The sequence below is a fragment of the Epinephelus lanceolatus genome, chromosome 24 (assembly GCF_041903045.1).
Source record: "Epinephelus lanceolatus isolate andai-2023 chromosome 24, ASM4190304v1, whole genome shotgun sequence".
Taxonomy (NCBI): domain Eukaryota; kingdom Metazoa; phylum Chordata; class Actinopteri; order Perciformes; family Serranidae; genus Epinephelus; species Epinephelus lanceolatus.
Window position 1 is genome coordinate 546,920 of NC_135757.1, and position 14,974 is coordinate 561,893.

Below are 14,974 nucleotides of genomic sequence, written 5' to 3' on the forward strand. Positions count from 1 at the left end.
GCTGTTGGTTGTTACTTACTTTGACTCTCCTCCATGTTGCAGGTGGATGGTGACTCCTCTTACAGGATGAACCCTCTAGCTGCCCTCAGTATCGACTGCAACACCCTGGTCGGGGAAAACTTCCGCCCCCACGGAGGAATCTTCTACCCTAGCATCCACCCTCTCTCTGCTGAAAAGCCTCAGGAAGCCTGCACTTCCCTCCCGCTAGGCTACGATCTCCTGTACAAACCGGGTGTCACTGTGTTGGACAGCCAGAAATCCACAAACGAGTATGTTGGACTTCATAAGAGCCCCCCTCCAGGGCTGCAGAAGACCCTGGTGGTCCCTGCTGCAGGAGGTGATGGACTGGGACTGGACCGCAGAGTTCTACCCAATGACAAGCAGTCAGAGGTGGGTCCGAACGGTGCTGGCAGCTTCCTGAGATTGCCCTGGATCAGCCCTTATGCTGATGCAACAATGTACCCCTTCCTGGACATGGCCTACAAGGCCTCCTTCCTGTCCCAGCCCTCACCTTTCCTCCACCAGCAGCTGGCCTATCAGTCTTTGTGTGCGGCTGGGGCAGGAAGTGGCACACCAGGGGAAGACAGACTCTTCTACCTGCCTCATTATGGCCCCGCCCACATCTCCTCCCCACTGGGCCCTCTAATCAGGATCCCTGCAGCCACATCAGTTCCAGCTGTCCTTTCACCCTTGTCCCACAGCCAGGACAAGGCCTTACAGGGCCTCGGCCCTCAGGTGCATCAGGAACACTCTGCCTTCAGCACTAGTCCACGGATTCACCAGGAACCGCAACCTCAAGCTGTTCTTCACACCGAGCGACAACATGGCAGCAGCAGCAGCGGCCCAAAGTCAAGTCAATTCACGTCCACCAAGAACACTGTCAGCAGCAGCAGCAGTGGAAACACTGGTGCCCCAGTAAGCAGTTCGACCAGCACTGCTGCTTCAGAGGCCCCAACAGTTACCCACCCTCCAGACTCGGCTCCCCCACCCCTCAGCCACACCACCACAGACCTCCAGAAGCCTCTGCACAGGACCACCTCCTCATCCTCAACCTCCCTGTCAGTGTCTCATTCCTTTAACAGCTCAGAGCTCTGTTCCCCCGTGCACTCAGGCAGCAACAAAACCAAAGATGCCAGCTCTGACCGCTGTACTGCAGAGTGTCTTTCACCTGTGAAGACGTCACTAGACCAAGTTGTACCTCAAAGACCTGCCAAAACCCCCAAGGAGATACCTTTAGATGTGTCCGCCAAAGAGCTGGAAGAATTCTCAAATGGATTCCCATCCAAATTTGAGGCCCTGGCCAAGCTGGGGTATTTACCCCCATCTCATTACGGGTTGCTGGCCGGTCAGGACCGGAACCTAAAGGAGGGTCTACCCCCATCTGTTAGCACGTCAGCTAAGACTCCGGATCGTGCTGAGATGATCAGCACTGCACCCTCTTCTTGGGTTGTTCCAGGTCCTTCCCCAGCTGGCAGCTCTGACCTTAACAGAGGCTCCCAGAGTCTGAAAACCAAGAATGTGGACAACATCTCTCATCAACCACAGCCTCAAAACTCACCTGGCCGCAACACAGTTGAGGTCACCAGCATTCCCAGCCCCGCCTCAAGGGAAAAACCCTCTGCATCATCCCCAAAGTCCAAAGTGGAATGGCCCAGAGTCCCGTTGACTGATGTGGAGAATCCAAACAGTAAAACAGAAACTCTTGTATGCCACAGAAAACAGAGTACATCTTCGGCTAAACCAGAAGCTCAAGAGAGCCAACCTCAACCTCAGCCTCAACAGCAGCAGCAGACTTGTGTGGGAAACTCCTCCAGTCAGATCTACTGTGACTCCTACCTCCCTCCTGGCTTAGGGTACACCAACCGCTATATCCCATACTCAGTCGCTGAGAATATGTCCATGCACAACATGGACATACCAGGCAAAGGACCTGTCTATTCCCACCCTGCCCTGTTGGGCAGCAGCAGCAGCATTTACCCACCTCGCATTGCCCCAAAACTTCCATATGGAGTACACCCAAACCAGGGTGACTTCATGACATACCAGAACTCCCGGGGGGTGGCCCCTCCGTCTGTCTCCTCCCACCCAGGTCTTGACCGACTTGACGATAAAACCTGGATTGCTGAACCACAGAGGAACCAGGAAAAACTAAATGCTAACAACAAGACAGACAAGTCAACAAACCAGACCACAAAGTCCTCAGTCAAAGGCCTCATCTCCGCTACAGATGATGTAGTCTACATCGACCTGGTGCGTGACGAGGTGAACAATGACGCATCCCCCAACATGCGCAGCAGCAGAGAGGATTCCTCTAAACATGGCTGCGGTGGCTGTGACCACATCCAAGAAAGAGAGCCTCCAAAAGCCCTTCCTTCCAGCCAGGCTGCAGAGCAGAGACAAGACTTACCACCTTCCCAACCACAACCTCTTTATCACAACTCTTCGTCACCTCCTCCCTGCAGTGAGGAAATCTTGGAGGAGATCCCAGGAGAGGACGAGCCACTAAGTCCATTCCCAGACATCCCAGAGGAACAGACGATGCGCTGTGCCCGAACCTCTCCACAGCGGTTTTCTAGACGGTGTAAAACTGGAGCTTCTGGTGGTGCTGAGGACTCAATACCAGGTAATGGTGTTGAGAGCACTGCTGCTGAAGCCAAACCAGAGGCCTCGGCAAATAAAAATGTTGACCCTGAGCAGAGCCCCTCCAGGAATGGCAACGCCTTGGGTCCTTCCAGCAAAGAAAGTTGCTCCAGTGACCAAAACAGCAATTTGGGCTCAGTGTGTGCCATCACCAGCCAGAAGAGTCCAGCTTGCCATTCAGATAGTCCAGTTAGCAGCAGTCAGGGACCAGTATGTAGAGACTTAAGTTCTCAGGTCCCAGTATGCAGGAGTTTGAACCCCAGGATCAACCCGAAAAGTCCCACATCAAACAGTGGAGATCTAAATTTGGTCAGCAGAAGTTTTGTGGGTCCGTGTTGCAGAAATCTGTCTCCGAGGACCCCGATGTGTGAACCCAGACTTTTCAGTGGTCCAGCTCCTGGAAATACCAACCCAAACTGCAGGAGCATGAATCCACGATTTGCAAGTTGTGAAACCCACAATGCTGTGCGCCCAGTTTGTAGAAACATCAGTCTCAGGACTCCTGTTTGCGGAAAGAACTGTATTAGTTGTCCAAATTGTGGAAGTATGCTCTCTAAAGCTCAGACTTTTGGAAATAACAATCCCAGGGTGCCCACGTTCGGAACCAGCTTTCCTCTGGGCCCAAACTGTCAGCATCTTTCACCCCCTGTCAATGGAGGCTTCAAAGTGACGCCTGCAGATCTGACTCCAGAACCACCAGCTAACAAAAACCTTCTTTCCAAGGACACAGAGTCTAGGAGAGACAGGACAAACTCTGCCAGCTCTGCAGTTGGAAACGAAGATATCCAGGACAGTGTGGATCACCTGGCAGACGATGATGAGGGCTCCTGCTGCAGCAAGAACCGGCGTTCTGGCCTCACCAAACGCATCGCCAACTCCTCCGGCTATGTGGGTGACCGATTTAAATGTGTGACCACGGAGCTTTACGCCGACTCCAGCAAGCTGAGCAGAGAGCAGAGAGCGCTTCAGGTAAGACAACAGTCTACATTTACATCTTTTCATTAATTGATGAGACGGCAAACCTTCTTTTCAGTGTTCTTTAACGAAGTGTTTTCATTTTCATCATTCAACCCCAGTCACCAAGATGAATATTGGCATTGTATGTTTCTGAAAACCACAGTTACGTTACATTTGTACATTATTATGTATCAGATACGTGAAAATGTTACATCTTAATGTTTCAACAACATTGTGGTTAATGTGTGGTTGTGTTTAAGCACCAAAACCTTTTGGTCATGGTCAGAAAAAATATAATGTTTTGGCTTAAAACAACCGCTTTTCGCGGCACTATCCTGAAAGGGAACGCGATAAGACGAGGTCTGTATGACGTTGCGTCTGGCGATTGTGTGGAGGTGTCTGGTGGGTAAAGACTGATCAGGTATCAGAAGATGTTTGGAGCAGAGCTGCTTCCTCTTTGACCTCCTCTTCGTCTTGTTTTTCCTCATCCTGTTCTTCGGGTTCGTGCTGAGGACATGTCAGGATATCATGCCACCTGGATTTGCGTTGCGTGTCTCGAGGCGACTGCGTTCCTGCTGGTTCTCAGCAGACCTGAAGAAAATGGAGGCAGAGACATAAGCTGTCCTTTCATCTCTCCCTCTGCATCAGCCTCTTGTCTCTCTGCCTCTCCACTCGATGCTTGTGATTCTTCCTCCTCCTCCTCTTCACCTCATCCTCTCAAGGTCCCCCCCTTCAACTCAAATTTATCTCTCCATCCTCCTCCCCCTCATCATCCTCCTCCTCATCCTCCCTCAGCAGATGGAGGAGGAAAGAAAATTTAATGAATCCTGTTTCTCAAACTGTGACCTAGAAACACTTGGACTCTTCTGTCACACTCGTTTTTTAACGTGCCATTCTTTGAGTTGCATCATGGGAAATGTAGGATCCAGTGTAGAGATAATATAAACGAAGAGACGTTAGCATCGACGTTTTCTGGCTAAGGATAATTCATGTCATCTAAAAAATAAACCCATCTGTTTCCTTTTACATCTCTTTCACATTACGACAGCAGTAAGGAGGAAGGTAACCTGACTGACATTGATCTGATGTTAGGCTAAGGTAGCTAGCTAACGTTTTGCTAACATTTGCTAAGTTAATATGTGACTATTTAACATAATACGCCTGTGTAGATTATGACCATCCCTCTTCTTTTAAATCTGGTTTCCAGTCTAAGCCTAGCTCGTAGTGTACAGAGCACAGAGCAACAAGGGACGGGACTTAGAAATGGCTAACTGTCATGTTTAGCTGGATTTAACGTGAACGTTTTCGTTCAAAAAGCAGCAGATATAAATAAAAAGTAAAGATGGAAGACAAACGTAACACCAAGATGGCGTCTGTTCTTTCTAATGGAGCTGCTCGCCTGGCACATGCGCCCAATAAAGTTTGTGTCTCTACACAATGGAGGTCAATATGAGTGACCACTGGGAAACATCAGCGATGATGCTGAGCAGCGTTCCTGGTGGCTACACGGCGACCCAGTAAAGTTATCTGATGTTCCCTGCAGTTCACCAGGTGTCATTCAGACCTGTGTGAGTGAGGAGCGAGCTGATTGGCCGACTGAACTCCTGTCAGGCTGCAGGTCAGACACTGAGGAGGAAACAGTGTAACAGTGTGACACTTACTGTCGTGTGTTTCACTCCTGACTCGCTGAGTTTGTTCTCACAGATGTGTTTGTTTGTTTGTTTGTATGTTTGTTTTGTCTCAGCGTGCAATGCTGCGCTTCTCTGAGCTGGAGCTGAAGGAGAAGGAGGGAGGAAGAGGAGAGGAAGAGGAAGGAGAGGTGACAGCAGCAGCAGTGATGACGGTGGCAGCGGAGGCAGGAGAGACGGAGCTGGCGGACGGCCAGGAGGGAGACGAAGGGAGAGAAGGAGACGAGGAGGAGGAGGACGGGAGGAAGAAAGAAGGAGGAAGAACTCCCTCTGCAGCTGCCGAGGCTCTAAGAGGTACACACACACTCACACACATTAAAGATGCTTAAACGCGCACACATTTTTTGCATTGATGTCGCTCTTCGTCACTTTCTCCTGAACTCTTGGTGCACTTCATTCGCTCTGAGCCCAACACCCCGCCACCCTTGTTTTCACACACACACACACACACACACACACACACACACACACAGTTTTACACAAGTTGTCAGAGTCAGATCAGGTCTGTGATCAGTTTAACATCAGGACTGGAGGTATGGAAGCTGCAGACACAGACACACGGAGAGTCTGAGTCTGGCACTGTTTGACATGACGTCGCTCTGCGTCTCCTGTCGGAGCTGAGCTAACGTTTCACCCCCTGCAGGAGTTCACAGTGTTTATCTTGTACATTTGCTTTTTTGTCCTTGCAGGTTTCCATCCTTCCTGTCCTCACAGCTGCCTCTCCGTCCTGCCCCTGTGCCGTCACACCGACAACCTCCCCGTCGTCCGAGAGAAGGATGACAGCTCAGTGGAGGAGCAGAAGAAGAACAGAGATGAAGGAGGAAATGTGCAGGAGGAGAAGAACAAAGAGGAAAGGACTTTAATCCCACAACAGCAACAACAACGACAACAACAACAACAAAGGTTTCTGTCCACAGCCAGAGGCCTGTTCCAGGGACACGGCTCCACGCCAGCGCTTGCCCGTTCAAACCCCGGCACGGCGATAAACAGGAGGCGCATCTTCAGTCTGGAGCCGTTTCACCAGAGCAGCATCATCAGTAGCCGGCTGAAGAGAGGGAGGGAGGAGGACAGAGAGGAGAACGGGGAGGAGGAGGACAGGACGGGAAACCCCAACAAGAAGACCAAGTCCACCACCGGTGAGAGTTCAGGTCACGTTAGAGTTGCTGCACCATTCACACGCACAAATTATTAACACAAAGTAAGTGAAAACAGTCTCGTACAACCCAGGCACCAGAATACATGTTGCTTCAAACACCTGCTTTTGGTGGCACAGTCCGCGCTGGAAACACAGCCATGTCTCAAAAATCAGTCACTTTTTTGCCTAAATAACAACAGACAAAGCAATAACAAGTCACTCAAAATACTGCAGGAAGAACAGCAAAGGGTTGGAAAATACACAGCTAGATAAAGAGCGAGCCAAAAATGGCGTTGGAATAAGAGCAATTTGTCGCCAAAAACACTGCAGGAGAACCGCTAGCTAAAAATATTACGAAAAAAAAAAACAGTGAGGGGTCACTAAATACTGCGCTGGAAAAACAGCTACTTAAAATTGCCTCTGGAAACAAAAGTGATGGGTCGCTATAAACGCCACTGGAAAAACACCAAACTTAAAACACTGCTGGAAAAACAGCAACAGGCCTCTAAATACAGTGCTAGAAAAACAGCGAGCTAAAAATGCCTCTGGAAAAGGAAGCGACTGGTTGCTATATACACAGAACGCCACAATAAAAACACTACTGGACAAATTGCGACATGCTGCTAAAAACACAGCAGGAAGAGAGTAAAAGGTCACTAGATATGGCGCTAGAAAAACAGCAAGCTGAAAATGCCTCTGGAAAAGAAAGTGACGGGTCACTTCATACACTGCTGGAAAAGCACCAAGCTAAAAACGCTACTGGAAAAATAGTGACATGGAGCTGAAAATGCCGCAGGAAAAACAACAACAGATCGCTGGATACTCCGCTGGAAAAAGAGTGAACCAAAATATACAACTAGAATAGAAGTAAAGGGTTGTTAGAGACACTGCAGGAAAACCAGCAACAGGTTGCCAAATACAGTGCTAGAAAAACAGTAGGCTAAAAACTGGGAAAAATGCGATGGGTTGCTAAGTACACCGCGCGGTGGGTGACACCACCCACGTTTGGTGCCTAAAACGTGGCTGTAAACTCAGAGATGTCTCTTGAAAACAAAAAATGGTTCCGTAGTTTGTGTTGAACAGCGGTCTGCAGCTCAGCATGTGTCTCCACCCTCCCCTCCACCTCCTGATGACAAAGTCATTGCCACCTCTGTGGTCTAAGTGCGACCCCGAGCGAATTAAAATGCTAAACATATTACGTGTTTTCCATCCTTTGTTTTTACAGTGTCGTAATAAGACTTAATTGGGTTTGTGACGGCGGCTCTGACGCTATGTGTCCCTGCTTCGTCATCATCAGTGATCAGTACTGATGAAGATCCACCTGAGGCGTTCCTCAGGGTTCCACACTGGGTCCTCTCATATTCAAATCAGACATTAATACAGAACATCGTTTATAACACTCATCACTTCCTGTGACATCCTTATATTGTCCTGTCCTTTGATTGGCTGTTGTCTGACCTTCCTGATTGCTCATTGGTTGTCTCACAGACTCGACTCTGGACGACGTGAAGAAGCTGAAGGTTTGCATCGAGCTCAATGGTCTCCGTCTCAACAAGCCCCGCCTCCCCGGGGAGCTTAGACAATGGCTTCCCTCTGGCCAGAAGTCGGCGGAGGTCAACAGGAAGTTCAGAGTGGACGTCCCAGCTGTCAGGGGGAGGTCAGAGATCAAAGATGGCTGGTGTGACCCTATGTTTGTGAGGAGGGACGACCAGAGAGGTGATTATGCTGGGATTTTAAATCCAGTTTTCTCGTCTTTTTACGTGAAGCTTTTATTTTGAAGGAGGTGCTGTGAGTTTAGAGCAGCTCCATTTCCTCCTCCACCTCCTCTCGCCGTGACAACACCGATGATGTGTATGTGAAGCGGTGGCGTGCTGATAGCCATCTAACGTCTTCCAGATGGGTCCGTCCCTTACACGCTGCGTTCAGGGTCCCCATGTGTTCCTGGAACTTTAACTCCAGCAGGGCTGGTAAAAAAAAAAATCGATGGGTACTGCCTTCTCCTGTCTGCGTTTGTTCATTGTGTTCATTAGCATGTTAGCATTGTGTTCATTAGCATGTTAGCATTGTGTTCATTAGCATGTTACAGACTCTTCTGTGTTTTCTTTCAGTTTTCCACGTGGCCACACCCTCTTCTCCCGCTCATCTCCCAAGACAACCATGTAGCTCCGCCCCTCGACAACCCTCCCCTGCATCCTTCACCTCCCTTGCCTCCCCTCGCCTCCAGGACAAGCATCAGAAGCTGAGGGAGAGCCGAAGAGCCTCCAGTTTCCTCCCTTCTTTACCTCCTCTTCCTCCCTCTTCCTCCTCCTCCTCCTCTTCCTCACCTGACCACCATCCCTTCCGCTGCCATGGCGACGACCTAAACAAGCCGAAGGGCAAGCGTTCCTGCAAGACGAAGCACACGGTAGGAGACACGGCGAGGGACGAGGACAGAGACGGAGGAGGAAGTGACGATGAGACGAGTGGGAAGGTGAGTGAGGCGCTTGTTTTACGTTATTTAACACTGCGGTTACGTTTTCTGAGAAACTTGAGTTGTTCTTGTTTTACGTTGTTTAGTGTCGTGGTTACGTTTTCTACGTCGACACTCACGAGTTTCACTCATCGTCAGTGCTCTTCCTCTTTGGTTTTTGTTTCAAACGTCGCCAGTGTTCCTCTGTGGCTCCTCCCTTGATTCTGTCTTCACTTTTAATCGCTACAGTTATCGTCCTGATTGGAGCTCGCTGGGAAAACTCTGCAGGGACAACGTGTGTGTGTGTGTGTGTGTGTAATTCAATTCGCTGCAGATTAAAGTGAAGAAGAGGCGGCTGAACGAGGGAGGGAGTGATTGAAGGTTATGGAGGAAGAATAATATTCTCCACATGTTCACTGTGTGTGTGTGTGTGTGTGTGTGTGTATTTTAGTGTGTGTGCTGTGTTTCGATGTGTGTGCGGCAGCAGCTTGTGCCGTTTTGACAGCTGCTGCACCGGAGATTTCCTCAGGGCAGGACGCACACACACACACACACACACACACACACACAGAGTCTGTGTGTCTCCTTTTCTCTCGACCCTCCTCCTCGTTTGCTGCGCTAGAAAACACACACACATTAAAACACACACACACCTCCAGGGCAAAGCTTGCTTCCTGTTTGCTGATGCGTGGCGGCGAGCGGCTTGGTTTGACAGACGCCTGCACACACACATTACACACACACACACACACACACACACACACACACACACACACAGACACGTTAACATGCACACGCTGTCTGGCTGCTAAGCGGCGGAGGCTGTTGCCGTGGCGCCAGCAGCTTTTCATCTGTCTCTACCTGCGTCTGCTTTTCTCCATTCACACAACACACACTGGATCCATCCCAGAGTTGCTGAGGACAAACAGGAAATAGAAATATATTTTTGTTGTACAAATACACAGATACAGATATGAATCTAAAACTAGTAAAACTAAAAAATAATGTGTGTAAACATTATTGTCCTGTCGTCATCACCTGTGTTTTGTTTGATCCAGGTTGACTCCGCCTCTTTTAGTCGGACCAAGGTTCTTGTGTCTGATCCGGACCGCTGTCCTCACGAAGGTTTCACTCCTGTAGTGTGGTCCGGATCAAACTGAAAACGTCGCCCAGGCATCCTTTCCACAAACCACATCCTTTATCACCCTTATGTTAGCTAATCTTAGCTAACGTTAGCTTGACAGTGTTTCACCAGACCTCTGGGAACAGTTGACCTAGTAGGTAGAAAATAGTTGCCTAATTTAGCTAATGTTAGCGTGAACCGTTAGCCTGACAGTGTGACATATAAAAGACAGTTACACTTGAGCTCATTTTCTTCCTTTGACAAAACAAGATGGTGGTTGTTTCAGTCGTCGACCCAACTGCATACAAAATACTTATAGTCTGCCAGATCTTATATGATGTCATGGGTTCGCCGTGTAACATTTGTATTGTTAAGCGGTCTGGAGGACGAGGTCGATGGTGTCCTCTGTTTTTTTTGGATCACCACTTTTATGTCATCACTTCCTGCACTCTGTGGGATTTTTGCATGTCATAAAAGACACATGCTTTCAAACACATATTGCGAAGTTTTCGTCCTGTCCGACGTGACGTCAGAGTTTCTGTTAAAGCAACAAATGACGATGTTCAGAGAATTAGAGAGGATCTACAGCTGAGCCCTGAGGAACTCCTCTGATCCTGACACAAGCTGCTCTTTGTTCATCGTTACACAGACTTTGTTCTGTTTTTGCTTTAAGACCAAGGCTTCCTCCTCCTCCTCCTCCTCCTCCTCCTTAGCGCTCTGTCATCAGCCTCGGGCTCTCCACACACACAGATAAAACACACAGAAACAGAGTCGTGAGAGCAGAGGTGGTGACAGCGCTATTTTCAACCCAGCCTGGAAATCTGTGTGTGTGTGTGTGTGTGTGTGTGTTTGTGTTTAACCATCTGACAGTGATAAATGTAGAAACACAGTGAGCGCCTGTTTTTCGGTGTGTGTGCGTTTGATTGCTTTGTGGGTAATAAAAACAATCCTCCAGCTCATGCTAATCACTTTAAATGTCTCTGTCTCTCTCACACACACACACACACACACACACGCAGGTCTCCCCGTCCGAACAGCCTCAGTCTCCGCAACACACACACGTCACCCGACCTGCCCCCCCTGAAGTCCGCCGCCTCATCGTGAACAAGAACGCTGGAGAGACGCTGCTGCAGCGCGCCGCCCGCCTGGGATACGAGGTGAGGAGACATAAAGGGTTTTTTGGGGAGTTTTTCCTGATCAGCTGTGAGGGTCATAAGGACAGAGGGATGTCGTATGCTGTAAAGCCCTGTGAGGCAAATTGTGATTTGTGATATTGGGCTTTATAAATAAAATTGATTGATTGATTGATTGATTGGTTGATACAGGTGTGTGGACAGTGGACGGGGTCAGGGAGCACCACACAGTTTTCAAGCTGCAATCATTTGGTGAGCAGAAGAAGAAGACAGGATGACGTTCGTCTCGTCACTTTGTCCTCTTCTTGTGGAGACATGATAAAGTCTCAGTGTCCTCAAACGAGACAGGTTGATGTCGTCACATGTGGACGCAGGGTTGTTAGACACTAAGATCTCGTGGACTGAGAGAACTTTGAGTCAGACAATAAAGTCTGACGGTGTCGTGTAGTTTCAGAGACAATTGAAATCCTGTGGTGCTGACAGGTCAATGATACCGAACTTCATTTGGTCTGAAACCAGCGTGAATCTGTTTAAGGGTCTCTGGTCTCATGTCCCTGTCCTCATGTCTCCTCGTGTCCAGGAGGTGGTGCTGCACTGTCTGGAGCGAAGGATCTGTGACGTCAACCACCGAGACAACGCCGGGTACTGCGCCCTGCACGAGGCCTGTGCCCGCGGCTGGTTGGGGATCGTACGCCACCTGGTGGAGCACGGAGCCGACGTCAACTGCAGCGCTCAGGATGGAACCAGGTACGAATATGCGCTGGTGTACACCTGGACCAGAGTCTGGGTCTGGTCTGACTGTACAGGTCTACAGAGTTTATCTGACAGTTCACTTTTAAATGTTGAAATAAGACCTGACGTGCTCGCTGTGGTTGGAAGGAAGGAACAGTTCGATCGACTGTACACATATAAATCACAGAATCATCTGCATGTAATTGAGTCTGATAAAACACATCAGGAGCTAACACAGAACCCTGTGTTTCTCCGTCTGGAACCAGAACAATGCTTTATGTTTGTTTCATAGCTGATTTGATTTTTTTATCTTATCTGAACTGTGAAGAATAACATCACAGGTCATTAAACGCCTCCTTAAATTTAAACATGAAAATGACCTGCTTCCAGGAATGAGTCCATGTCGCCATTCTGACGTTTTATAAAGGCAACAATTTACAGTTTTGTCTCGTCGTACTTGCTGTATATCAGAATGTATTCATGTTAGAGCTGCTGAAATTTAATATAACATCAGTCAAACTCTGGACTTGTGTCTGGAGTTATAGAAATGTCCATATGTTTTTATTTTGTCCCCAATACACCAGTTTTTCCTTGGATGGATCCTTGTTAGCGTCACCATTAGCATTGGCTATTCTTATTATTTATTATACTTCCTGTTTGTCTTCAGGCCACTGCATGACGCCGTGGAGAATGACCACATGGAGGTGGTGCGCTTCCTGCTGGCCTGTGGCGCAGACCCCACCCTCACCTCCTACTCTGGACGAGGACCAATCAACATGACGCACAGCGTTGCCATGGAAACCTTCCTGGAAGGTAGGACAGGGACGGGGCAGAGTTACTCTGTAGCATTTCAGTCTGCTGCCATCTTGGATTTGTGGAGCCAGAAGTGACCTTATTTGGATGAGAGGGTGGAGCTAACCCTAACATTAGCTGCTAGCTTGGTTAGCACAGTGCATTTACAGCTGCGATAATGCTCGTGCTAATTTAGAGCTCACTCATGGTGACGCAAATTTGACGATTTCCACCAGTAACGCCATCCCAAAACACTGCGGTGGAAAAGCAGCTAGCTAACTCATCACACCTTTCACACGTTTTCCTTCTAAAAGTAATGCACCCAGATGAATGACTTTGCTTTGCTGATGGGAGTCAACAAGGAAACAGTCCTGGACTGTCTTGTAGGGGGGGAGGTTGGGGCAGCGGAGGGGTTGTAAAAACACAGACTTTCAAACAAGACTAACAGAAACCCGAACTTTCAAACAGGACTTTCACAAAAACACAGACTTTCTAACGGGACTTTGTCAGAAATGCAGATTTTCCAATGGGACTTCTTACAAAAGCACAGACTTTCAAACAGGACTTTCAAGAAAACCAAAACTTTCGAACACGACTTTTACAAAATGCAGATTTTCTAACAGTGCTTTCACAAAAACGCAGATATTCCAAAAAGACTTTCACAAAAATGCAGACTTTCTTAAGAGGACTTTCACAAAAAAAGCTTTCCAACGGATCCAGGAGCTCCTTACTCTCCGAGCAGAGGACGAGATCAGCCCCCATATAACATGGAGGCTAAATGATTGTTATTGACATGTGATGTCATTGTTATTGTTTATAAAGAGCTGCTGACACATATGTTACATGATTCTGTGATGTCATCATGCTGTCTATAATCACACAAAGACGTACAGAAGGGACGTCGTAGCAGCTCCGTGGCGCCACCTGTGTGTGGGAGGAGTGATCGTGGACGTAAATAAAAAGATAGAAGAAATAAAAACAAAGGATGAAACAGATTCAGAGCAAACGAGTAGAACGTCAGAGTCAACGAGGAGGAAACAGACGAGAGGAAAGAGACGCTGCCTCGCTGAGTGTGTGTGTGTGTGCTTGTGTGTGTGTGTGTGTGTGTGCTTCTGTGTGTGTGTGTGTGTGTGTATGTGTGTGTGCTTCTGTGTGTGTGTGTGTGTGTGTATGTGTGTGTGCTTCTGTGTGTGTGTGTGTGTGTGTGCGCTCGGCAGCCGGTCTGATTACCATTCCCTGCCTGTATTTGTTCTCTCCATCTCTCTTTTTTCTCCCTCCGTCTCTCCAGAGGGGTTTAATGAGGCTTGGCTGTTGAATCCCAGAACAGCTTACCGCCACACACACACACACACACACACACACACACACACACACACACACACACGCACACACACTCCTGCCAGCATCCGTCTCCTCAGTGCCAGGCGCCGTGGCGACATGCCGGCACCGACTGAGCACAAACACTCATCTTCCTCTCGCCGTCTTCCACTGTGTGTGTGTGTGTCTGTGTGTGCGTATGTGTGTGTAGCTCTATTGTTTTCATCTTGCCGCCTTCGTCCTCTCTGATTGGATGGCTCTTTGAGCGACCACAGAAGCCACTGACTGTGTCCCTCTGTGTCTCTGCAGACTATCTGTCCGACCTCCAGGGAAGGTCAAAGGGCGATCCAGGAATCTGCTGGGAGTTCTACGGCAGCGCAGTGTGCGGTTAGTCCACACACACACACACACACACACACACACACACACACACACACCCAACGACCCAGGACTGAGGACACGTTTCAGATGTACAGAGATGAGGTGCAAGTGGTCCTGAAAGACCGAGTGTCAAACCATCAGCAGAACCGGTTCAGGTTCAAGAATCACTGCAGACACCTGTAAGACCACATGTCCAGTTTGGTCCACTTTGGTCCACGTGATATTAATGTCGTCATCCGCTTAGGTCCACGAGGGTCCACTTTGGTCTACTGTTAAACCAGCCGCAGCCGCCTCACCTCAGTGAAGTTAGTTTTAAGTTGGATGCTCAACAGACATGCACTTCAGACCAGTCAACGTCTTCCCACAGTGCTTCTTGAAGACAAGCATGATTCCTTGGTAGGACAGGTCCGTCCAAGTCGGGTGCTAAAGAGACGAGCCAAGACTCCGTCTTAAGAATTGGTTATCACACATTGGAACAGGCTGGCGAGTGCCCAGGTGTGCGTCACCGAAGAGGCCCCACCTTCAGTTCCCACAAATGACCCAAAGAAAGGACTCTGTCCTTGGTAGAATTCAGAGGACTATGGTGGGATTTGGTGAGGTAGCCTCCTTGAAATTCAGCCGTTGACA

General features: G+C 48.8%; 1 protein-coding gene across 1 annotated transcript in view; it reads left to right on the forward strand.

The window, feature by feature from the left end:
• The window catches only part of LOC117249942 (BCL-6 corepressor-like), a 34,121-nt gene that overhangs the window by 11,707 nt on the left and 7,440 nt on the right, over positions 1-14,974 (forward strand). The window contains exons 3-11 of the mRNA XM_033615832.2: positions 43-3,609; positions 5,342-5,579; positions 5,975-6,421; positions 7,909-8,136; positions 8,529-8,890; positions 11,012-11,149; positions 11,706-11,872; positions 12,525-12,670; positions 14,276-14,353. Of these exons, the coding sequence (XP_033471723.2) occupies positions 43-3,609; positions 5,342-5,579; positions 5,975-6,421; positions 7,909-8,136; positions 8,529-8,890; positions 11,012-11,149; positions 11,706-11,872; positions 12,525-12,670; positions 14,276-14,353 (5,371 nt within the window). The remainder of the gene's footprint in view (positions 1-42; positions 3,610-5,341; positions 5,580-5,974; positions 6,422-7,908; positions 8,137-8,528; positions 8,891-11,011; positions 11,150-11,705; positions 11,873-12,524; positions 12,671-14,275; positions 14,354-14,974) is intronic.